The sequence below is a fragment of the Myotis lucifugus genome, unplaced genomic scaffold (assembly GCF_000147115.1).
Source record: "Myotis lucifugus unplaced genomic scaffold, Myoluc2.0 scaffold_49, whole genome shotgun sequence".
NCBI lineage: Eukaryota > Metazoa > Chordata > Mammalia > Chiroptera > Vespertilionidae > Myotis > Myotis lucifugus.
Genome location: NW_005871097.1, coordinates 5,116,304 through 5,141,753, shown reverse-complemented (window position 1 = coordinate 5,141,753; position 25,450 = coordinate 5,116,304). Strand labels below are relative to the sequence as shown.

At 36.1% G+C, this 25,450-nt stretch overlaps 1 protein-coding gene across 3 annotated transcripts in view; it reads left to right on the top strand.

Moving 5' to 3' along the window:
- The window catches only part of GLRA2 (glycine receptor alpha 2), a 173,496-nt gene that overhangs the window by 16,499 nt on the left and 131,547 nt on the right, over positions 1 to 25,450 (top strand). For 2 of the 3 annotated variants that reach the window (XM_006088593.3, XM_023753672.1), the window contains one exon: positions 20,633 to 20,700. In XM_006088593.3, coding sequence (XP_006088655.1) covers positions 20,633 to 20,700 — 68 coding nt within the window. Of the gene's footprint in view, positions 1 to 20,632; positions 20,701 to 20,795; positions 20,864 to 25,450 lie in introns of all 3 variants that reach the window. The other variant, XM_006088594.3, reaches the window with a different exon arrangement.

The window sequence follows — 25,450 nt, the reverse complement described above, 5'->3', positions numbered from 1 at the left end:
GCCTCTCCTCTGAGAAATATTTAATTCTGTCAGCCTTTTTTTTTGTAGTTGCGCATAATTTATTTCAACTCCCAATATTTCAAGGATAATTCATTATACTCTGGGGAGACTCTGGAAACTTATGAGGGGATTACTGAAGAAATCAGCCATTGAAATTTCTTGCCTTGCTTTTGGTCTGGAGTTAGCAAATCCATGTACCGAGGCTGTCTGAGAAAAGCAGCTAGCATGCTTTACTAGGTTAGCATTTGGCCAAAGATGTTTCTCAAAACACCAGTCCCATGAAATATTCTCAGATATGAGGTTGGAAATGTAAAATAAGAATGGAAAATTCTATAAAACACCCTCTGGGTGAGTCCCAATATTTATTAGCATATTAAAAGGTTTTGAGGAAACCTGCAGTAAAAATGCACAAATAAATATTTTAAAAACTTTTTTTTACACTGAGGCTTATCCTGTATTTATTTGGTCATAATTCTTTAAATGAGTACCATTTACAGAATACACTTTAGAAAATGTAGTCTTGGTAAGCTCCATAAATCTAAAAATGTTTCCCATGAAAATATATGATGTTGATGGGAAACCTAACTATACATAAAATACAATGATCATCTAGAAAGATAATAATCATAAGAGAGAGAAGGCCCATGCATTCAGTAATGTGGCTTTCTTATTGATACATGGTCAACATTAGCATTCCAATGCCACAAGAGAATTACTCTACAAATGAGATTATTATTGCAGGCTATTTATCTCCTGCTTCATTTACATGAATAAATAAGCAAACTGTGGCATTATGGAAAACAAATATTGAAGACAAAAGAAAAGACAGTGAAACTTTGATCTGATAATCACCTTCTGTTTTAACCTTTATAATTCTTGAAGGCTGAGTGACAAATACACATTTAAACAAGTGACCTTTGACGAACTACAGACATTTCTTTCAGCAGAATATGACAAAGTTTTATGCCTGAATGAAGAATTTCCTTTTAGACTGCCATCTTGTCTTTCATGGATAAACTTGTGGTTGTACAATTTCCATTCAACTGTTTGTTTAAAAAATTTCCCATCACTTCCTTGAAATGAAATTTTAAAAATCTGAATCCATAGTAAAAAAAAAACTCATTTAAAATTGAAGTCATACAATATTTATCTTAAGTAACTTGTATAGATTTAAGATTAGGTCTTCATTAGTATTAAAATATATTCTAAGTTGTTCTGCTCAAAATTATGTTTCATATACTTAGATATATAAATTCCCAGAAAAAATATTGAAATTGTTTTCAATAGATGGATGCCGAAAGAGAAATGTACTTGAAATAACACTAAATGTCTTTGGGAAGTGGCATATGTGTGTATATATATATATATACTCCTGTGTGTGTGTGTGTGTAAACTTCGTTATTGCTTGTTCTCTCCCCACACTTTCTTTGAGTTTGTTTTTTTTTAAATAAGCAAGTATGATTTTTTTCTTCCTCTTTCTTATTCCAGGGTCCTAGGAAAATATACAAAACAAAGTAGGGGGTGAGAAAATATGAAAGGTACTTAATGGCTGATGACCCATGTCATTTATTTCATACAACAGATGAAGACACATTGATGATGACGCCACTGTACATTCTGTATCAAACTAGTCCTTTATTTGTAGCATTGCTTCATGATATCCACAAAATTTGTTTTCAAATTTTCTTTTATATAGTCTGGGTGCCTTACTCAGATTCCTTATCATTTGCTTCTGATATCACTGCTGCTTCTCCATTTCTAGAAGGCAGAGAGTGGCATTAGATATCGGGGGTGGGGAGATGGCTTTGCTGAATCTTTAGTTATAGAAGTCATGGAATACAAGAGGATAACATTTTCTCTAGGATTACAAGATTTGCTTTCAAAATGAAATATATAGTATCTTCCAAAAATATAAAAATTTAAGAACAGATCCTCCTGTTTGAAAGGAAGTGCTACATAGGCTCAATGCCATGTTTTATGAATAGGAAGCCCTGGCACCAAAACTTGCATTTCAGGAGGCTTTCTTATAGATAAAATACCATTTTGCTTGTTGCGATAGCTTGATAGCAACAAGTTGCTATGCTATTCAGGTTTTTCCCCCCTGAAATATCCCCATTTCATTTACAGGAGTTAGTGACCACTCTGTGACCAGCGGCATACTTGACTAAATCCTTGCCAAATGAATCCTATATTATCAGACATTTTCTCTAGCTACCAAAAATAGGAGAAATTACTCACCGTCTTGGCTATCTGTTCCTTTTATTTCCCCTAAACACCCACATTTCCAATATTCACTTTTGTTTATCGTGCACATATGCCTCATTTAAGCTCATCCTTTATTCAAAATTTCTGAGCAAATATTCCCCCTGAAAACCCAGCAGGAGGCTTCCCGTTCCATAGATCTCCTGGTGCCAAACAAGTTTATAACATGCAAGGCTTTCAGCAAAGTGTATAAATTTGTAACTTGGGGAAAATATCCCAAAGCCCATTACAGAGCTGGATTCCCTCAGCAAGAGAACAGACTATCTCAAGGAAAAAATTCCACACTTCCACCTGTCAACTAGACTCTGCAAATAACATGCTTACACACACGTTTTTTATTTCCTGCTTAATTTTGAAACTGGGTTTGCATAGGGCCCATGGGTAAAAAAACCTTTCATAGTCACCACTCATCCCAACTGAGTTTAAGAGGTGTCAATTGTATAGTTAACAAAAATATGCCTTGGTTGAAGGAATCTTAGTGGAGCTCTGTGGAAGTGGGTTGACATGTGAAGCTTCCATGATTGAATTATGAGTACTTTATCATGGGAACTTTCTCATCCCTTAATACATTGAAAGAACAGAATTATTGCATAAGACTCTGGAACTAACAATATGTGCCATAGTAAACTGTGCATAGGTAAAGTTTCAAGTGAGGAGGTATCCCCTCAGCGTCTAACTTCTCATATATATGTCAGAATAAATTATGTGTTTCAGCAATTGAGCAAAGCAATTGAGAGTGTTAAATAAAAGTGCCCATCAGTGACATCATGCAATATGCCATATAAATTGCAGAATGACACCTTTGAAAAAAAGTTATTCACTTCTGAGGGGTGAGGTGGCAGGTGCAAAGAAGGCAAAGAAATATAGAGAGGATAATAAATAGATCCCAAAGGAAAGCTAAGATCAGAAATAAACTCCTATACTTTTTTTAGAAAATCCATAGTGCAGCTGCTCTGGGGTGCCTGATTGGCTATATCTTTATCCGAATGCACAGGAAGAGCAAGCTGAGCTGTCACCCAAGGGAGTGCAGAGCTCAAAATACTAGTATCTTTGTCGTTCTAGGCCTCTCATGACTCTTGAAAGTCTCCTGGGACTTCTCATCACTTTCTGATAAAGTTCACACACCTGCAAATAGCTTACAAGGGCCTTGGTGATTAGGTTTTTTACTATATCTGTCTGAGATTGGGTTTCTCAGAAGCAGACCCTGTGTGCAAGTGATTTATTAAGGATAAGTGAGCAGAGGAGGCATATAAGAGAGTGAAAAAAATCAGACAAGGACAAGAAAGCCCAGTAAGGGTGTGATCTCAAGAAAAGTTCAAAGGGGTGGGTTCCACCTTAATCCCTCAGGGGAACTCTGGAATGTAAGCCACATCCCAGAATTGTCCTGACTGGAAACAAGAAAGTTGGTTTTTCAGATTGCCCTCTGTCAGTTATTGGGTAAAGACTACCCTCAGGGCTTGGGTAGGTGGGTGGGAGAGTAAATTCTCAGATGCTTCTATCTCTCCATGTGGGCAAAGTGAGCTCCAGTAGCCCCAGAACTGTCCTCTGTGAAAGACTGTAGGTGTGGCTATTGGAAGCAAAAGCACACTGAGGTGAGAGGCACAAATTGGTAAATGAGATCCCAGGAATCTGAGTGGTGCATCAGTACTGTCCACATTAATATCAGCATTCCACTTCTCTAGCCATGCCCTCCCACTCTGTTCCAGCCTCAATGCTCTGTTTCTTGTTTCTCAAGCCATTTACTTCACCATACCTGCCTTCCTACCAGCCTAATGCCTACTCATCCTACAGAACTCAGCATCAATATTATTTTGTCTAGAAAGCCTCTTTTAAACTATTAGGTCCATCCTCTCCTATATCCTCAGTCTACAATCTCTCTTGAGATCGGCAGCTTCTCTGTCTCTTTCCCTCCTAGATTAGTTCAAGGAGGCCAGAGGCAGGGGTTATCTCATTATTCATTGTACCTCCAACATCTGACAATAGACAACCAATAAACATCTATCAAGTGAATAGAAAAATGTATAATACTAATAGTTTTTCACTTTTATTGAGAAATAATTGACATATATCACTGTATAAGTTAAGGTTTACAGCATGATGGTTTGAATTATATACTAGCATATGTTGTGCAATGATTACCACAGTAACTTCAGTTAACATCCATCTTCTCATAAAATACAATGAAAAGAAGGAAAAAATGTCCTTGTGAGGATAATTCTTACATTTATCCCTTTAAAAACTTTTCTATACAGCATATGGCAGTGTTAGCTATGGTCATGTTATATGTTACTAGAGGCCTGGTGCACAAAATTCGTGCACTCAGGGCGGGGGTCCCGCAGCCCGGCCTGCGCCCTTTCACAGGCCGGGAGCCCTCAGGTTATGTCTGACCACCAGCCTAAGCTGTCAGTTGGACATCCTTAGTGCTGCCACAGAGGCGGGAGAGTCTCTCGCCACTGCCACTGTGCTCGCCAGCCGTGAGCCCGGCTTCTGGCTGAGCAGTGCTCCCTCTGTGGGAGTACACTGACCACCAGGGGACAGCTCCTGCCTTGAGCATCTGCCCCCTGATGGTCAGTGTGTGTCATAGTGACTGGTCGTTCTGCAGTTTGGTTGATTTGCATATTAGCCTTTTATTATACAGGATATCCTCAGTATTTATTTATCTTATAACTTGAAGTTTGTACCTTTTGACCACCCACACCAATTCTCCTCCCCCCTTCACCTCTGGTAACCACATGTCTAATCTATTTTTGCATGAGTTTGAAGTGTTGTTTTTTTTAATTCCACATATAAGTAAGATCATACAGCATTTGTCTTTTTTTTGTCTGACTTATTTCACTTATACTAATGCCTTCAAAGTTCATCCATGTTGTCATAATTTTATGGCTGAATAATATTCAAATAAATATAACTTTATTCCCATGTTATTAGGTCTTACATTTAAATCTTTAATTCATTTTGAGCTAATTTTTGTGAATGGTGTAAGATATGGGTCCAGTTCTATTCTTTTACATGTGACTAACTATTCCAGCACCATTTATTGGAAAGTCACTTTTCTCCATTGAGTATTCTTGGTTCCTCTGTCAAATATTAGTTAACTGTATATATATATGGGTTTATTTCTGGGCCTTTAATTCTGTTCCATCGGTCTGTTTGTCTGCTTTTATGCTAGTAACATACTGTTTTGATGACTAAAGCTTTATAGTATAGGTTGAAATCAGGAAGTATGATGCCTCCAGCATTATTCTTCTTTCTCAGGATTTATTTGGCTATTTGTGGTCTTTTGTGGCTCCATTTAAATTTTGAAGTGTTTTTCATATTTCTATAAAAAATGTCATTTGAATCTTGATAGGGACTGCATTGAATCTATAGATGAATTTTGGTAGTATTGACATTCTAACAATATTCTTCCAATCCATGATCATGAGATAAATTTCCATTTATTTGTGTCTTCTTTGATTTATTTCATCAATGTCTTATAGTTTTCAGAGCTTATCTTCTTAAATTTTTCATGTTTTTATTGTTTATGCTATTTTAAATGGGTTCGATTTCTTTACTTCTTATTCAAGAAATTCATTGTTAGTGTTTAGAAGAAGTCCGACTGATTTTGTATGTTAATTTTATATAATACTAATATTTAAATCCCAGGATTTGTACTAATGCAAAGGTGGATATGAGCAACTGAAATAAGAAATAAATTATCTGCTAATACTTGCTAGTCTTTTAAAACGTATGAAGTCTTTTCCCATGTGTTATCTCATTTGACTCTATCCATTCCTCAGAATGGAAAACAGTTGCAATTTTGTTGATCATTCTTGTTATTTAGGGGAAAGAAAAAGTTACTTTTCTGACAGACAAGGCTTAGACCAACAATACCTTTTCATTTAGAGAATGATGACAAGGACACTCATTCTTCATCTCCAATACCTTAGTGAATGCACTTGTTAAATATGACTGTCCCCCTTTTCTATGACAGGGTGAGTCTAGTTTATCTTTGAAGTCCCAGGTTTTTGTGCACTTCCTGTCTTTGTAGAAGCTCAATGAATGTTTAATGCTGAGTGAGTGGATTTATTTGGGATAACTTTCCATTTATTTGTGTCTTCTTTATTTTTTCTTTATTTTTTCAAATATATTTTTATTGATTTCAGAGAGGAAGGGAGAGAGAGAGATAAAAACATCAATGATGAGAGAAAACCATTGACCGGCTGCCCTGGCATGCCCTCTACTGAGGATGGAGCCCACAACCTGGCCATGTGCCCTGACTGGGAATCAAACCGTGACCTCCTGGTTCATAGGTCTATGCTCAATCACTGAGCCATGCCAGCCAGGCTGTGTCTTCTTTTATATGTAGACATATATCAACCATTTAATATGCATATGGCACTGTAGTAGGCACCAAGTAGAGGAGAATTTTAAAAAAATGTTAATGTATGAGCATTCTAACCTTCAAACCCTCTATCCCCCTCCTTCTAGTTTACCACCATTCTAGGGCCAACACTGCATACATAAAAAGCTTTATATTCTATGCCCAATACTGAGGAGATCACGGGGACAGACAGTAGTGAAGGAAAGGAGAAGGGATACAGTGAGTGACTGCTACTTTAATGGGTTACACAGTCTGTGATTTTGCTTCTAACTAATGGTATTTTGTAGTCACTTTTTTCATCTTCTTTCAGTACAAATTTCTGATATATTTAAATATATTCTAGGAAAATGCTGACTGTGACATACCAAAAGCATGCCTTCCATCTGGCATTTTCTCTAATCCTATAGTCTACTTCCCAGTGCAGTTTACTATCTGGGCTCTGTAATGTTTTCATTCAGTAATCTCAGTCATTGGGCCTAGTGAGAGAAAAGGCTAAGTCAGAGGCCTGAAGTCTGCAATTTGATTCTCTTCATGATTACTTTACAACACATATGAAAAAGCCCAAGCTTGAGAAGTGAACAGGGGAGGTAAGATTTTGAGTGCTGCTTGCTGGGGCAGGGTTCTTTAAGAACCAAGGAAACTACTCTCTGAAATAATATATGTGGTCTTTTCTTAAGCAAAGGAAGCACTTGCTGCTTATGAACAAAGTCGAGTTTAATTTGTAGCAATGTACAAATTAATCACAAAGTATCTGGAGCAACACTTATGATGTGTCTAACTTGCAGGGACTTAGGGAACTTGCTGTAAGCAGTACAGATAATTCCTGTCTTCTAGCAATGTGTTATCTTACTGAACAAATGAAATACCACATAAAAAACAAGTCTGAGCAACACAAGACAATTCTTGTCTATATAAACATGGAGCTATGCATGGAATTATGTCACAGAGGCTAGACGTTCTGAGTAAGGGGAGTTGATAATGGCTAAAGTAGAAGGAAGATGTAGAAAATAAGTGAGGACTTGAAGTATGAGTGGGATTTACAGAGACAACGTGTGCCTCATGACATGCCAGGCAACACGTTAAGTGTGTTAAATGTGTGATCTCATTTATTCTCTACAATATTGATAAATACTATTGTTACCAATTCCATTTTTCAGGTCCAGAAACTAATGTTCAGAATCCTTACAGCTGGCACAGCTGTGAGAGGCCAAGCAGCTGGTCAAATCCAGGTTCTGTGGTGCTGGAGCCCACATACCCACTGCACTGTTTGTCCTGGTGACCTAGGCAGGGTATGAGTGCCCGTGTATGTAAGTGCCCAGCACATATCACTGGAAGGGGCCTTTTGGAAAGTTAGGCATCAACCCAGCCTACTCCCCAGAAAGAAGACTCTCTTAGGTAGAGTCTCGCCTTATTTTAATTTGGGGGGCTTTCTATCTCCAATACCTGAGAATTAGGGCCATTTCTCACCAAATGACTTTATTTTCTACAATTCTGCTCTATTGTGTTTGGGACAACACACAGAGTTAGAGCCTTCTTTGCTCAGAGGATCAGCTCTACTCAGCTCAGCATCAGAGATCCTGCCACACTCAGATGGAAGTGGTTATATATATTAAAATATAGACATATGATAGTTCCTCCACAACTTTAATAAATCTCCAACAATGAAAACTTTCGGGGGGGTCTCTGAATTTCAGGGAGGATATACAATAAAAAGGGCAATAATGCTGGTTCAACCTTCAATTGCTGACTAAACTTCGGCTAGTGATACATATTTTTTATAAAATAGAGCCATATCTTCCTCCTTCTCTGTATATAAAGAAATATATCAACCTCCCTACAAAGAATATCTCCTCTCTTTTCCTTTTCCCATGAACAATTTGTTGCCATAGTTGCTATATTCCCTTAAAAAGTTTTATTCCTATCGTGTTGCATTATAGTTAATCTAATTTATGTCTTTCTGCCATGACAGATTGTGAATTTATTGAATTCAAGGATCAAATACATTTTGATATTTCCAGCATCTTGCAGGTGCCACTGTCAGTGCCCAGCCCACATCCCCAATTCTTTACCACATCAGTGCATCATTTGACTTGGAAATGCCAGCAGTTGCATTTCTTTGCTTGAGGGCTTTCTCTGACCCACGCCACTTTATCCACCCTTGTGGCAGACCAGAAATAAAGATGAATTAATGGCCCTTAAAAATACTCTCATCTAATGACTGGTGGGAGTTGATGTAAAATACCCCAGCTCCTTCTTCCTTTGGGCAGAATAGCTCAGAAGGTGTCTTCCAGAGTTGCCCATGGGATAAAGCTTCATTTGCCCCCAGGAGATAATGAACTTGCCAAAGCACCTTTTCTTGGTTTCCTTCCTTACTGTCTCTGTTCCCCACTTCCCAACTAGTGTATGGCTCACTTTCCTAATAAAATACTTTGACTTGAATCCTTGACTCGAAGGTAATCCAAACTAAGAAGTCCAATAAATGTCCTTCTAATTAAATGGATGCATCATGTAACATGAGATAAGAGACATGAAAACACTATGCTACAATAGTGCTAGAGGCCTATCAGTCAATTCTGAGCCCATGTAAACACAATGAGCATCATGATTTCAGGGTTTCCCTCTGCAGTAGGGCAGCGGCTGTCCTAGTTGTTAGAGAAGAGTGTATGTCAAGAACTCTAGCTTTTATTTTTAGATCTCTTGCTGAAATAGAAAACCTCTGTTTCCTTACCGTGCAATAGTGACCTTCCTACCCTCACAGAAATGGTGCAGAATGGCTAATGAGAAAACAAGTCCCCATTTGTGGAAGCCACAGAGGAACAGAGAAGGGAAAATGAGAGCTGTGGTACAATTCATTGGCAGATATGGTGCTCTCTGATCTCTTTTGTCAGCAAAACAGCAAGTGCTGAGTTGCCTGGCAGTGCAATGGCCTTCAACAGGATTTAGGTCTCCAAGCTTCCAAAGCCTGGCTCTGAGTCTAACACTTCCAAAGGGAAATAATTTCTTTTAAAAAACCTAACATTAAAATAAAATTTTCTTTAAAAAAATAAAGGTAAAATCATGACTCTCATGCAGATATAACATGAAAACATATTAACGATTTTGTTTAATTAATCAATGAGTGATCCAGGCAGATGGTATAACCAGTTCAAAAGAAAGCTCCAAAACAGACACATTTATAGATCAAGAATATTGAAATGAATGCTCAAATGGAGGCAAACTAGTCTCTTCCACAGTGGGGGAGGGAAGCCACTTGAACCTTGACAGGACAGGACAGAATTTGCAAGAATAAGTAAAAGATATTTTACATTTCTATCAGTTATGCAATTTATAGAGTTGTAATATAGCTCCATTAGAATCACAGTCAAATAACATGGAAAGGTGTACTATAAACAATGCATAGTTTTCCATTGAAGTACAATTATTTCCTATACTCTTGATTGTTAGATTTAATAACACAATTCTTTGCCAATAAGAAGAATATCATTTTTTTCTAGAGCCTATTTATACTTTTAAAATACGGGTCTTTTTCTTAACATTCTGAGCAGAGGTGAGAGTGATAAAATGTAGGGCAGAGATATGTGTTTGAGAAAAGTACATCTGATCATTAAATTAAAGGGGAAATCTCAAGGTTTAGGAGGAAGATCCTTCCTTGAAAGGGGAAGGAGATGGGAAGAGAAAAGAAATAGATGATATTTCACACGCACTATCACATCCAGTCCTCCCAATGAGCCTGAGAGTTAGGTGAAGATATTACTTCTTTTATAGTTGAGGAAAGTGGAGTCCAGAGTGATTAAATAACCTACAGAGGGTCACACAAAGAGTACATAGCACAGCCAGGGTTTAAATCCAGTTCTAACTCTGAAGTTTATTACTTTTTTCCATTATTCCATGCCCTGCTGGTCAGGGATGATGTCAGGAGGGAGAGAAACAGTAAAGAAGTTTCCCAACCCTCGCTGCAAAGAGGACAACTCAGTAGCGGTTTCAAAGGGCCATGTTGCAATGCTGCTCATTGGTGATTGTCCTGTTTTTTTGTCACAATTTTATCATTCTGTTGATAAATAGAATCCACTTCTGATTTCACAGGCTTAAATGAGAGGCTTGATTTACATGAACAACCTTTTGAAAAAACTATCCTTTGAACTTGCAGGGATGGAGCCTAACTGATGGGGTTAGAATGCCTTGTATTTCTAGTTGCTCTGAAATGAAATGGAAATGCACAGATTTCTTTGGATGCCCCTGTCATTTCTTTACCCAAGGAGGCTTATATCCTGATCAATAAGATTCACTGAGTTTTTATTGAACGTCTACTATGTGCTTAGTAATATACTGAAATGCCTTGGGAAACATTACAGTGAATCAGATCTGAACCATACCCTGTCTAGAAAATACTAGAAAAGATTAGACACATTTGAAAAATTTACTATAATATAACATGATAAGAGTTACGGGGCTATAATAGTGCCAAGAAAGATGATATTCAAGTTGGGAGAATTATGGAAAAATTCACTGAGTAGGTATCATTTGAACTGGACTTTGAAAGATGAGAATATTTGAACATGGAAACATATGTATATATGTGTGGATTGCACCTAATTCCATTATTATAAACCCCAATACAGCATAGTTCCTTCTCTAAACATTTTTAATGGAAAAAATATTTTCAATTTATCAGAACCTAACAAGTTGATGAACCTGCTATTCATTTTGCAATGTAGTAGATGATTCAATTAATATGAGAAAAGGTTATCTTCAATTCTATTTTGGTTACTTCCTAAAATGAAAGGAAATATCATTTGGGTTCATTAGAAATTCTCAGATCTCTTCATTTCAAAAGTAATTCCAAATGACATTTAAAATTGTCTTCTTCTAAGGTCAAATGGGCCTCTATTTATTATCTCCTCCAACTCCAAGAGAGCAAGAATCTTATGTTTTCCAGCATTTCTCCATCTGATGACATTTTATTATAGCACAAATAGAAATATATGTAGATTACCCTTATAAATTGCTCCCAACATGAAGGTTTCCATTTAGTCTGAGATCTTTAAAATGGGAAATGAACCTTGTCACCACAAGCAAAGTGCCCTACATCTCCCAGGACATAAACTGCACACTTTAAGGTTACTATAATCCTGCAAAGAACAAAATAGCAGCTGTTCACCTGTATTAGAAAGCTTAACAAAAATGTCCTCTCCATGATGTTTGCTTGGGTACACACTTTTCCTTTCATTTGACATTTCTTATAGAATGACTCAAGGGCTTTATAGCAAATTGTCCTTAATGCCTGTTTTTTCATATTTACTCCCCCAACTCACTATATCATTATAAACTAGAGGCCCAGTGCACAAGATTTGTGCATGGGTAGGGTCCCCAAGCCTGGCCAGCGATCAGGGCTGATTTGTGGGGCGATTGGGGGCCCCCGCTGGCACCTGCCTTGGATGGCCTGGGGCCTGCAGCCTGGGGGCAGCTCCTGTGTTGAGTGTCTGCCCCCTGATGCATGTCATAGTGACCGGTCATTCCATCGTTTGGTTGATTTGCATATTAGGCTTTTATTATATAGGATGATAATTAGAAGATAAAGAATATACTAGGTATATAATGGGTAGTCAATAGATGTTTGTTGATTTAATGAATGACTGAAGATTTATAAGATGGAAATGCACAGAATTCAGCAAATACTTGCAAAGAGGAAGCAAACGAAAATTTTTAATAAACAAATCCAACAAGTGAATATAAGTTTAATAATACTGCCACGTTTTCTTCACCCAAAGTGTGTTTAAAATTTGTTATTTTATTTCTTTATTCTAATTTTTTTGTTAATGCTCATCTGAGGATAGTTTTTCCATTGACTTTTAGAGAGAGTGGAAGGGAGGGAGCGGAAGGGAGGGAGAGAGAGGAAGAGAGAGAGAGAGAGAAAGAGAGAGAGATCGATTGGTGCTTCCTACATACACCCCAACTAAGGCCAGGGATCAAACCTGCAACCCAGGTACATGCCCTTAACCAGGAATTGAACCTGCAACCCTTCGGTGCAAGGGCCAATGCTCTAACCATTGTGAACCACCAGCCAGGGCTAAATATTTTTTAAATCTACATTCTTTGTTGAATTAAATATTTTAATATTTAATATGATATTAATAATTTGGTTGAGCACAACAATCTAAAGCTCATTTAACTATTACATAACATGTGATCTGTGTTGAATAACCTTTCTGCTGATCCTGTCATTTTTACCTTATTTTTATAGTTTAGTGATTCTCCACCAGGGGTGATATTTTTTTCTCCCAGGGGACATTTGGCAATGCCTGCACACATTTTTGGTTGTCATAACAGAGACCCTGGGAGGTGGGGTGTTACTGGCAACTAGTGAGTAGATACCAAGGAACATCCTACCATGCACGGGACAAGCTCCCACAACAAAGAATGATTTGGCCCAAAATGCTAATATTCCCAAGGTTGAGAAACCCTATTTTAAATAAAGAAGCCAGCAGCAGTGATCTCAAACCCACAATGTTTCACAGTTGTTCAGATACGAAGAATGTTTATGCATCATTCCTGGAAGCAAGAAAGTTATAAAAGGTGATTTGATCCTGCTAAAACATTCTATAGAGCTTAGAACAAAACAGTGTTTACAGAAAGAAGAGAAAGGAAGTTGGATGAGATGGGCATTATTTCAGTAAAGAGTAGTGTAGAAAATGTTGGGAGATCTAAGCTAATATCAACATTTCAGTTTATTCTATATTAAAATGTGTTTAATGATGTACTTCCTACATAGGCCTATTTTGAGGAACTTTTAATAATGATAGTGGTACTACTACTATTACTATAGAGAAACTATACTTTATTGAGCAACTGTTATGGGCTTTCCATACATCACTACTAATTCTTACAATTAGCATCAAGTTAAGCACCATAATTGTCATTCTACAGAAGAACTAACAGACTCAGAGTTTCTGTAAACTGTTTAAAGTTCACAGGTGGCAATAAGCAGAACTAGTGACAAAAAACAAGACAGACTGGTAGTTGCCCTATTTCAGATACATCTTTGAATAGTGTGACACATGTCCAGGTTTTCTCAGGACAGTCCTGGTTTTTATGCTGGGTGTTTCTGTGTAATTATTAATAGCACCTACTTTCTTTCATAAAAGTGATTCTCCTATATAAGATAATGGTACCTGCCTAATCCCTTCTCTTTAAATCCTGAATAAATCTATAACATGCAAAGATAGAAACTTACCAGCATTCTCAAAGCCCTCTGATATGGATCTGGTCTGCGTACATCTGTCCATTCACTCATCCTTATGTGATAGCAGTTGACAACTGGTAACCATTAGTAGGAAGGACTCACAGAGCCTGCCATTAGGTTCTCCTTGTTTAAGCTACCTTAAAAGCTAACTAATTGCTTTGTCTGGCAATTTCATCAATTTATCACCATGACTGATCCAACGCAAATTGTTTGCTGGACAATCTCACCAGGCTGTGGGAATCAATAAATGCCCAATTTCTTTATTCCTCTGAATATTTTGCTCTTTGCACAGACCTGGATGTCAGCAACCAAACTGAATGTTGTAGGACTGGTAAAACCATTTTGACCTTGTGCTGGGGAAGAAGAATCAATTACTTTTAATTCATTTGTGGTGAATTTTCAAGAATATTAATATAATTCAATGGGTTATTTTGTGTAACTATTTCTAATTACCATCATGCCATTAAAAAAACACAGCAACTTTCTCCATTCTTTCAGATTATGTGCCTCAAATCACTCCTCACAAAGGGAGTATCATGATAAAAAGCCATTCCCTCCCCTTGCAATGCTCCAAGGCTCTCTCTTTCATGGGCATCAAAGCACCATGCAACATAGAAAGCCATAATAAGAAACAGTGCTTCCCCATGTTCATATAGCAAGACTCTGACCTTTAACTACATATCTTCTTGCTTCCTCTATGTGCTTTATTTTCCCCTTTATCACTTGAATTAATGGCAAGAAGTTTTCCTCTAGACAAAAATCTTATGCCAAAGGAAATTTAATTTCTGTATAATTCAAGCACATATATTTCATATTCCATTCCAATCCAATGGCCCCATACTAAAGCAATTGTAGTACTTGAGGACATGTTAAATTATTTACAAGAAATAAAATTCAAAATGAAAATGCCATTCTTGTCTATTTATGGCAAGAGAGGAAAAAAGTAACATTTTCATCTTAGAAATGAAAGAATTTCCTCTGCTGTCATCTTTTGCCTTAAAATGATGTTGGATAATAACATTAACTGAGGCAAAACTAACAATTAGTGACTATTTTTTTGGTATTATACATGATCCCCTATTTTTCCCTTATGCTTATTTTTCATCTTTGCTGCAGCCCTCTTTTCAATTGTTTTCCAGCTTTATTGAAATATAATTGACATATAACAATGTGTAAGTTTAAGGTATACAACGCGTTGATGAATACACTTATATGTTGCAAAATAACTACCACCCTAGCATTAATATTACAAAATAATTAACACTGTAGTATTAGCTAACACCTCCATCACATCATATAGTTATTTCTTTTTGTGGTGAGAACATTTAAGATCTATTCACTTAGCAACTTTCAAGTATACAATGCAGGATTGTTAACTATAGTCACCATAACTTATTCATCTTGTACCCTTTGACCAACATCTCATTTCCCTTATCCCCCACTGCTCCACTTTCTGTTTCTACCAGTTCAGCTTTTTTAGATTCCACAAATAGGTGTTATCATGCAATATTTGTGGTGTTTTTACTTGCCCTTATCCCATCCTCTCCCAGTAGTGGTTTTGGTTTTGAATCAGTGACAGCCTACATTCTCAGTATGAAACCCTGGCCCTTGGGTCTGAAGGGGGCAGAAACAAAGAATGGCATTAAATATTGATAAAAGGGTCAAATCACTAAGATGATATAACAATTTAAAAAATATATACACCAAACAACAAAGACCCCAAATACATGAAGCAAACTTTGACAAAACTGATGGGATAAATAACACTTCTGCAATAATAGTTGAAAACTTTAATACCATTTTCAATAATGAATAGAACTTCTACAGAGATCGGTAAGGAAACAGAGGACGTGAACAATACTATAAACCAACTAGATATAACAAATATATACAGAATGTTCTGCCCAGTGACAGCAGAATATACATTCTTCTCAAGCACGTGAAACGTTCTCTAGGATAGACCATATATTGGGCTATAAGACAAGTCTTCATCAATTTTTAAAAATGAAAATAATAAAAAGTATTTTTTCCAACCATAATGGAAAGAAGCTAAAAATCAACAATAAAAGGAAACCCAGAAAATTCAAATAATCCATGGACACAGACAATAGTGTGGTGAAAGCCTGAGTGGGACTGGGGAGGAGGGAGTCAGTGGGAGAAATAAATGGGGGCATCTGTAATACTTTCAACAATAAAGATAACTTTAAAAAATATTTGGAAATTAATGTACTCCTAAATAATCAATCTGTCAAAGAAGAAATTATAAGGGAAATTAGATATGAATAAAAACAAAGATATAACATACCAAAACTTATGTGATGCAGTAAATGCAGTGCTCAGAGGGAAATATAAAATGTAAATGCATGAATTGAAAAAGAAGATCTCAAATCAATAACCTAATATTACAACTTGAGGCACTAGTTAAAGAAGTGAAAACGAAACCCAAAGTTCTCAGAGAAAGTAAGTAATAAAATTTAGAGTAGAGAAAAATGAAAAGAAAAATAGAAAAGCAATTAGAGAAGTAACAAAACCAAAAGTTGGTTTTTTAAAAAGATTTAAAAAAACACACAAACCTTTAGCTAGACTAGAGAAAAAAGAGAAGACTCATAAATAACTAAAATCAGAAATTAAATTGGAGACATTACTACTGACCTTACAGAAATAAAAATAATTATAAAGAAGATGTTAAACAAATTAGATAACCTAGATCAGTGATGGCGAACCTTTTGAGCTCGGCATGTCCGCATTTTGAAAAACCCTAACTTAACTCTGGTGCCGTGTCACATATATAAATTTTTTGCTATTTGCAACCATAGTAAAACAAATATTTATATTTTTGATATTTATTTTATATATTAAATGCCATTTAACAAAGAAAAATCAACCAAAAAAATGAGTTCACGTGTCACCTCTGACACACATGTCATAGGTTCGCCATCACTGACCTACATGAAACTGTACAAATACCTAGAAACACACAATTACCTAAACTGACTGAAGTTTAAGTGGAAAATTTTAACATACCTAGAGCAAGAGATTGATGAGTAATCAAAAATCTTACAACAAAGAAAGATTCAGGGCCAGATGTTTTTATTTAAATGAGAGTTACCACACATCTTTCTCAAACCTTTCCAATAAATAAAAGAGGAAAGAATACTTCCTAACTCATTCTTGGAGGCCCACATTACCCTGATATCAAGCCAGATAAAGACATCAGAAGAAAAAATCGCAGACCAATATTTTTTATAAATATAGATGCAAAACTCCTCAACAAAATGTTAGCAAAACAAATCCAACAGCATTAGTAAAAGAATTATACACCATGACCAATTGGGATTTATCTCAGGAATGCAAAGGTGGTTCAATATCATAAAATCAAAGTAATACCCCACAATAATAGAATGAAGGAAAGAAAACACATAATCTCAATTGATACAAAAAAAGCAGTTGACAAAGTCCAATGTCCTTTCACAACAGACAGAAGAAAACTACTCAGAAAACTAGGACTAGAAAGAGACTTATTTGACATGATAAAGAGCATTTATGAAAAATTCAAAGCTAACTACATGACCTGATTTTATGCCATCTACAGAAAGCATACTCAATGGTAAAAGACTAAAAGCTTTCTCCCTAGACAGTGATGGCAAACCTACGACACGCGTGTCAGAGGTGACATGCGAACTCATTTTTTTGGTTGATTTTTCTTTGTTAAATGGCACTTAAATATATAAAATAAATATCAAAAATATAAGTCTTTGTTTTACTATGGTTGCAAATAGCAAACAATTTCTATATGTGACATGGCACCAGAGTTAAGTTAGGGTTTTTCAAAATGCTGACACGCCGAGCTCAAAAGGTTCACCATCACTGGCCTAGGATCAGAAACAAGACAGGGAATATCTTGTCTCACTACTGCTATTCAACATTGTATTTGGAACTTTTCTACAGAGCAATTAGACAAGAAAAAGGAATAAAAAGCATCCAAATTTAAAAGAAAAAAGTAAAACTATATTTGCTGGTGACATGATTCTATATATTTTAAATCCCAAATAATCTAAAAGAAAACTACTAGAGCCCACAAATCAATTCAGCAAAATTGCAGCATTTAAGATCAATACACAAAAATCTGAACAATCTGAAAAAGGAGATTAACAATTCCATTTATAATAGCATCTATAAGAATAAAATACCTAATAATAAATTAAACCAAAGAGGTGAAAGATTTGTAGCTTCTATCATTAAGATAATTCTATTGGCCTCAGATACTTTACTTCTGTACTTAAAAAAAAGTGTCCCTAAGGTTAGGCAATTTCTGCCTCTTACAAACTCTGTGACCTTAAAAAAATTAACTAACCACCTTTGTGCCTCATTTTCTTTATCTATAAGATGGGGAGCATGGCAACACCTAACTACTGAAGATTTAAATAAGGCATCTACTGACACACAGTGAGGTTTTAATGTGTGTCAACTCTTATTATATGCATGTGCTAATCCTTCATAAAAAAACTTTTTTCTCTTGGTTTTATATCTAAATGCAAATGAACCTTGAGACAATGCCTAAGATTGAAGAAGTCAGATGTAAAGAATAAAATTATCCCAGAAAGTTACAAACCAATGGAAAATACCATGATTGATGGGTCAGAAGGGAGAGAAGATACTGTGTAATGAATGCAGTGAAGCAAATTGGTTGAAAGTTTAGGTTTGGGGGATCAGAATGATGAGATGCTGAGTCTCTGATTTTCTAATTACTGTGACATGACTTTAAGCAAGTTACTTAACCTCTCTAACCCCCAGTTCCCACATTTGGAAACATTTACTGGAGCAATAAAACAATTCCTCTTTTGTAAGGATTAAACTGGGTAATTTTAATATGCCTAGTACAGTGTGTCAATATATGGTAGCTTAAAAAATATTTTGAGTTCAGCAATATACTCACACTGCCATTTACTGGGAAGGATAAAAACAAATGTATGCCCATTAAATGTTTCCAAGTCAGTTGGGGAGGCCAGACAAACAGATACTGTACAGTACAAGACAATACTCCTGTTAAGATGACATTTCTCTTTTCCTGTTTCTTTCCCCATCATTCATTTTCTATATATCTTGCATATAAAAAGTCATGAAAGTTTTCCATCCTGAATTAGACTATCTAAAATAAAAAGGTTTTATTGTAAAAAGAACAAAAATGCAAACACACAATTTCTCATGACTTGCCTCTACCTTGTATAATTTATTTCTTATTAGCAGAAAAAATAGTGTTATAGAATAGAATTTTATGACAAAAAGAGACTCATTTTTATTTTGTTTTGAGTAACCAAAAACCAAAAACAATATCAAGCAGAGTAGGAAGTGACCATGGAGAAGTCATCTTAGCAAATGCCGAAATAAGGGGAAGGGGATGAACTACAAGACTTGGAGGCTTTAAAACATTTTGGTAATATGGTGGTGTCCGCAAACTTTTTAAAGAAATACATGTTTTATCGGAAAAGTTAGTTATGCTAAAAAGAAAAACAACTTAACACATCGCTTTTACCGACTCCTTACTCCTTCTTTTACCAAGGTCCTTGCCTGGGGATTTAAATTAGCTGTTCAGCCCATTTCCTTTCCTCATTTTGAGAACCCAACATGGATTTCAAAGACATGGTGCTAAGGTGCCACCACCGCTGTGTTTTATTAGCCTTTGAAGGAGCCCTCAAGCCAAATTCCTCCTCATTCAGATCCTATGAGCTAATTGAGTAGAGAGCCAACTGGGTGTAGCTTGCATCAGGTTGCTGAGCCTTTTTTGAGTGAAGACAAACTTCCATCAGGAAAAGCAAAGATGGTTCATGGTTTCTTATCTCAGAAAACATAGGGAAAACTACATGAGGGCAATAAACATATCCCCCAGCAAAAAAATTAAACTGCAAATCATCATAATAATTTATTTATTGTCAAAGAGCAAAGAATCTGTGGCCATACCTCTCTGAACACACCTCATCTCATCTGATCGCTGAAGCTTAGTAGAGTTTGGCCAGGTTAGTGCTTGGATAGAAGCCAAAGGGGAAGGGAAAAGAGAGCTAGTCCCGGTCTCTTTAAATAAAAAGAATAGGCTTTGTTCAGAGCACATCTAGCATTAATAAACCGTTGCTTTTAAATTGTATTTGCTGAGGCAACAATCTGGACATCAATTGACATCTCTCTTTTTTTCTTTTCTTAAAATGAGCTAATTTTCTTCATTTTATTTTGTATTTCTGTACGTCATTTTTCTTTGTGGGGGTACCAAGGGATTATAGAAAATGGGGTAAATTCAGAGGCCTGAGAATAATCAAACTAGACCTACTGATTTAAAGGGTGTCATGGGAAAGGAGGTGAACTCTGACCTATGCACAGTTCAAACTACAGCTCCATTTAAACTCATGACCCAGGCTTATTTCATCACCATGGGGTGCTCACTGTTGATGTCTACAGCATTGTTGAGTCTAAGGTGAAAGAAATCCACCTACCCAAAAGGCTATTTTGATAGCAACCATTGACAATGAATTCAGTTTAAGTCTTCAGTTTGTATTTTCCAAGTCCAAAATTCTTCAGGGTAAGTTATCATTGCTTAACTGTCATTATTTAAAATACCAGTGGGAATGCTATCACTATAAACCTCTGGGTAAACATTTTTTTTTTGCAATCTCACCATCATTTTAATTTTGTTTACATCTCTAGTCATTTGCACAGATGTTGATGAAGCTGCATTTTTGCTTCAATGTGTATTGCAATATTCTTATTGCGTTCTGCAGGTCCTCCAGTAAACGTTACTTGCAATATTTTTATCAACAGTTTTGGATCAGTCACAGAAACCACCATGGTAAGTGCTACAATGCCACTGGCAAGAGAAAAACTTGACTTGATTATGCCATGAACACAACCTGTCAAATTTTCTATTTATTGTTCAACTTGCAGGGCCTCCTGTAAATGTTACCTGCAACATATTTATCAACAGCTTTGGGTCAGTAGCAGAAACTACAATGGTGAGTGGGACTGAACATTGAAGCCATGGTGTGAAGGAATGGGATATGGGATCTAAGAGCACCACTGTATATTTGTGGGATATTTACTGAGTGCCAATTTCCAAGTTCACTCACCTCTAGAAAGTAATTATTTATACTCTTTTACTATAGAAAGTCATTAGTCAAGTGTTCATTACTTAAAATTCAATGATCTTTTATCCATCATGCCAAGGAAATTTTGGAAACACTTAATGTTTAGTTAGATTTAGGTAAATTTATCAGTAATAAGCATGGTGTATAGTTAAGGATATTTAAATATTTGCATCTCCAATGTTTCCGAAAAATAAATTTCAAAGTTTGGGAAATATTTTTATATCCATTGTTTTTCCTATACTGTAAGTTTTAACATAGTCAGGCCTCATATATGCAATGTTTAAGATATATGCCAAGGGGCTGACTTTACAATAAACACAGGCATGCACACATGCACACACACACACACACACACACACAATTTTGTTGGCAATAGAAAGTAGTCCTGAGTCCATAGAAATTACATGCATAGCTTTTTAAAAAAATAACATAAATATAAGACTATTTAAAGCTCATCATAATGTACATGCAAACATGTTTTATGTATATGAAAGTGGTTTTAGATGCTTTAAAATTTGCCAGATTCCTTATAGATGTCATGGTTATGGTGTTGCCTTGTCACAGCCTATTTTATCAGTAGCCTTACAGTGCTAGGCTATAGTGTGGAGATTGCTTTTTGAGTGAAATATTATCTTGGTCCCTATACAATTTATTTTATGCCCTAAGTCAATTGGCTGGTTTTAATTTTCATGACTGTAAAACATACAACCATATTATTGGATGAGATAAAATAAAATATCGTTGAGTTTGATCAAATAGTAATGATGGCTGATGTACTAGAAACACTCAAGAAGTGAAATAATGAGCACAATGCCACTGAGATGTAAAAAATAATGTTCCCCTGTTTTTATGAAATTTCTCTTTTAGGCTACTAGGATCATGTCTAACAATTTATTGTACTTTTCAGTATCCTTGATGCTAGAAAGAAATAATTTATGTTTTACCATTCCTTTCCACTGGCAAAATTAGGTATAATCAACCCCACTACCCACTGTAATATTGCTCTGGCACAGCATTGTCCAGAAATGAGACTTATGGGCCTTGACAGAATATAGTGCATAAATAATTTTACCCAAATAAAATAGTGTTGATAGGGTTCTTAAATGACATAATAAAAGTTGAACCTGGAAAGAATAATGAAACTCCGAGCTTGGCATTCAGTCTCTGTCTCTCCCCTCTTGGTTTTATCCTGATAAATCTCGCAGCAGCCCAAATCACTGTCACCAGCTTTACACGATGGCATTCAATGACAATATTTGCACGACCTAATGCTAATTGCATTAATTAGTCTCCTAAGTTGCTTTGATTAAATCTCCTCATTGCATTTTACCCTCAATCAGAAATGCAAATGTGCACCTTTTCGATGCTCATTAATGCAAGAAAAAGCTTACTATTTAAGGAGATGAAAATGGAAACTGTGGAGATCCTTATTTTCCAGAGTCTTTATCAGCTACTGACGGTGTTTAATAAATGGGCTGCTTTGGTGCTTCCCGGTCACTTATTGAGGTGTTCTTTGTCATGTTTCCTATGAGAAAATTTGGAAATCATTGCTCAAGTGTGATATCAACAGCTTGTCTGTTCTGCTGGATGAGATATATTGAATCACATGGTCAGAAGAGTGATGTGTTTTAAGCTTCTATTTTATTTCTTAGCTTTTAATGTAATGACAAACTTCATTTGGTTGTTTTAAAAAAGCTCATTTATTTTCTTCAATATGTGTGAAGCTAAAAAAAAATGTTTTTGAAACTCTATCATATTTAAATCAAGGATAAATCCCTGTACCACTTAAGGTAGGGACTGGCAAAATTTCTTTCTGTAAAAGGCCATTCCATAAATATTTAAGACTTTGAGGGCCAGGCAGTCTCTCACAACTCAATTCTGCCCTTTTGGCATGAAAGCAGTCATAAACAATAGTAAGCAAATTGGTGTAGCCACACTAAAAAAAATTACTTATGAAAACAGGCTATCGCCAATTGCCAACCCCGAATTTAAAGCATCAATATTTAAATATTTAGGTGCTCATAAGAATGTGTGAATTGCTCCACCCTCCAAAGGGTCTATCTTCCCAAATCCCTAAGACCTTGCTTGGGAATCTACATGATGTGCCTGAGCTTCCTTTACCAAAACCCAAGATTCTACCAGCCATGATTTTACCCACACTTTCAGAAATTGGTCTCAACAAATTGGTCAAAAAATGTTAAACAGAACCAGATTCTTCCCTGAGCTGTCCTCAGTTGGAGTGAAAACATCAGACCCTTGGCTTTCGAGCACAGTAATGGATGTGGTCATTGAGGACACTGATTAGTGCTGTTTGAGGGGTAATAGTTTTGCTTTCTCTAAATTTTCTGGAATAAATTTTTACAAGAATACCTCAGAATCTTGAATTTCTAAACATGATTTTCCTCACTCTCACCACACAGCCCCAATAGCATTATTGTAGGATTTAGTTTAGGTGTTTGTTTGTTTCTAAATAAGAGGCAATGATTTTCTGATTAAGAACTCCACATGACTTTCTTTTGGTGCTATCCAGTCTTCCCCTTTTATGTTTGATGAAATCCCACAATATGTTTGATGAAATACCAAATAATTGTTGGCACTACCTGCCCACAAAGTACAGGCTTGCTTACAGACGGAATGTGGCCTCTAACTCACTCCTTTGATATGTTAGTGTTGAAGATGTTTGCTCACAGGATAACATATTTGTGCTATTCTAAGAAATATTTTTATGGATCATTATGATGACATACATTACTCCAAAATACATACTTTTGTTCATTGAGAGCCACAGGGGTCTGTTGATGGTCATTGCTATTGTGTTAAGAGTATGCAGTGGAACAATTTTTTTTGTGGGTTCCAAAAGACTAGTAAGGGATGTATAATGAGACAAGTCATATATGGTTTTTGGAATGTCAGTTTACCATTTCCTTTCTTTCCTCCTACTCTTTAGCTGCTGATGGCAAGTGAATTTACAGGATGGGGAGTGTATTTGCAAACCCCTCTTTCCTGATTTAAAGGCATAGTTTGGGAACATTAATAATGTCAATAAAGGTCAAGAGGATTTGCATGACATCTGCATGCAACTCTCTCCAGGGAGAGGTCATCAGAAAATGGCAAAAGCCCAGCCAGTGTAGCTAAGTGGTTGAGTGTCAACCTATGAATCAGGAGGTCATGGTTTGAGCCCAATCAGGGCACATGCCCGGGTTGCAGGCTGGATTCCCAGTGGAAGCGTGCTGGAGGTAGCCGATCAATGATTCTCTCTCATCATATATATATATATATCACTTCCTCTCTCTGAAATCAATAAAAATATTTTTTAAAAGAAAATGGAAAAAGAGAGAGTCCCCTCAAAGCTTTCTAATGACAGCCTGGAAGGATGTGGCTAGACAGAGTGTGTTTTGGAACTGTGGGTGCTGGAACACTCACTACCCATGCCACAGCATCAGATCCTGACACCTTCCTCACTGAACAGATTTGGGGAAAGGAAGGAGCAAGAGCTGAAAGTATGCAAAATTTGTCCACTCAGCAAGCATCTTCACAATATGATCTTGGCTCCCCAAAACTCTGCCCCAGAGGAAAAATTCCACATGCTCTGCTGATTACTGTTGCAAGGTAAAGAGTTGTTTTATCTCTGATCTGAAATCATGTTCCTGAGGAACTGGATAAGAGGTAGACAGCTCCTTATAAGAACACATGCTGTGTTGTAACTGCTGAAATGACACTATCTGCTCCCCTTTATTCTATAGCTGCATAAGCAATCCATAAGGAGATGTAACTTATTAGGAATAGCAAGTAACTATATCTTTTATTTTTGATTTTTAAAAGAAGAACTAAGAATCTTCCACAAGCCTGGCATTTTGTTAAACTGAGATATAAGGTGACCTTAGTCTCTAAATTAACAACACAATATTAAAGCCTGAATTCATCATAAAGTAACTGCTTCCTCATAATTTTAAATTCAAGGATACTTTCTATATCAAAGCTAGCATAGAATCAAGATTATGAAAACTGTATTACTGTGCAGCCAGAGGTTAAAACCAAAGTGCCACATAGGCACTGTGGGGAATCAACAAAGCATATCTTTGTCTTTGATTACATTATAACATAATTGGATTAAAATGTATATGCATAAAATAATAAAACAGTAATGGTAAGGCTTAATAAGAGTATGTATAAGGCAGAGTGGCAACCTCTATTTACAAATGCCAGGCTAAATATAATAGTACAAATAATTCAATTTAAGGAAACAATCTTTGTGGCATTGGCACCATATTAGAAGTTACCAGAAAAAGTGAAGCTTTAGAAATTCTCAATTTAATAGGAAATAACAGTATGGAATATAGGTACTTGTATTACCTGTGTTAAGAATATAATAAATTTTATACGACTTATACAGAGCTTTTGAAAAAAATATGTGTATATGTATTTATACACACACACACACACATATATATATAT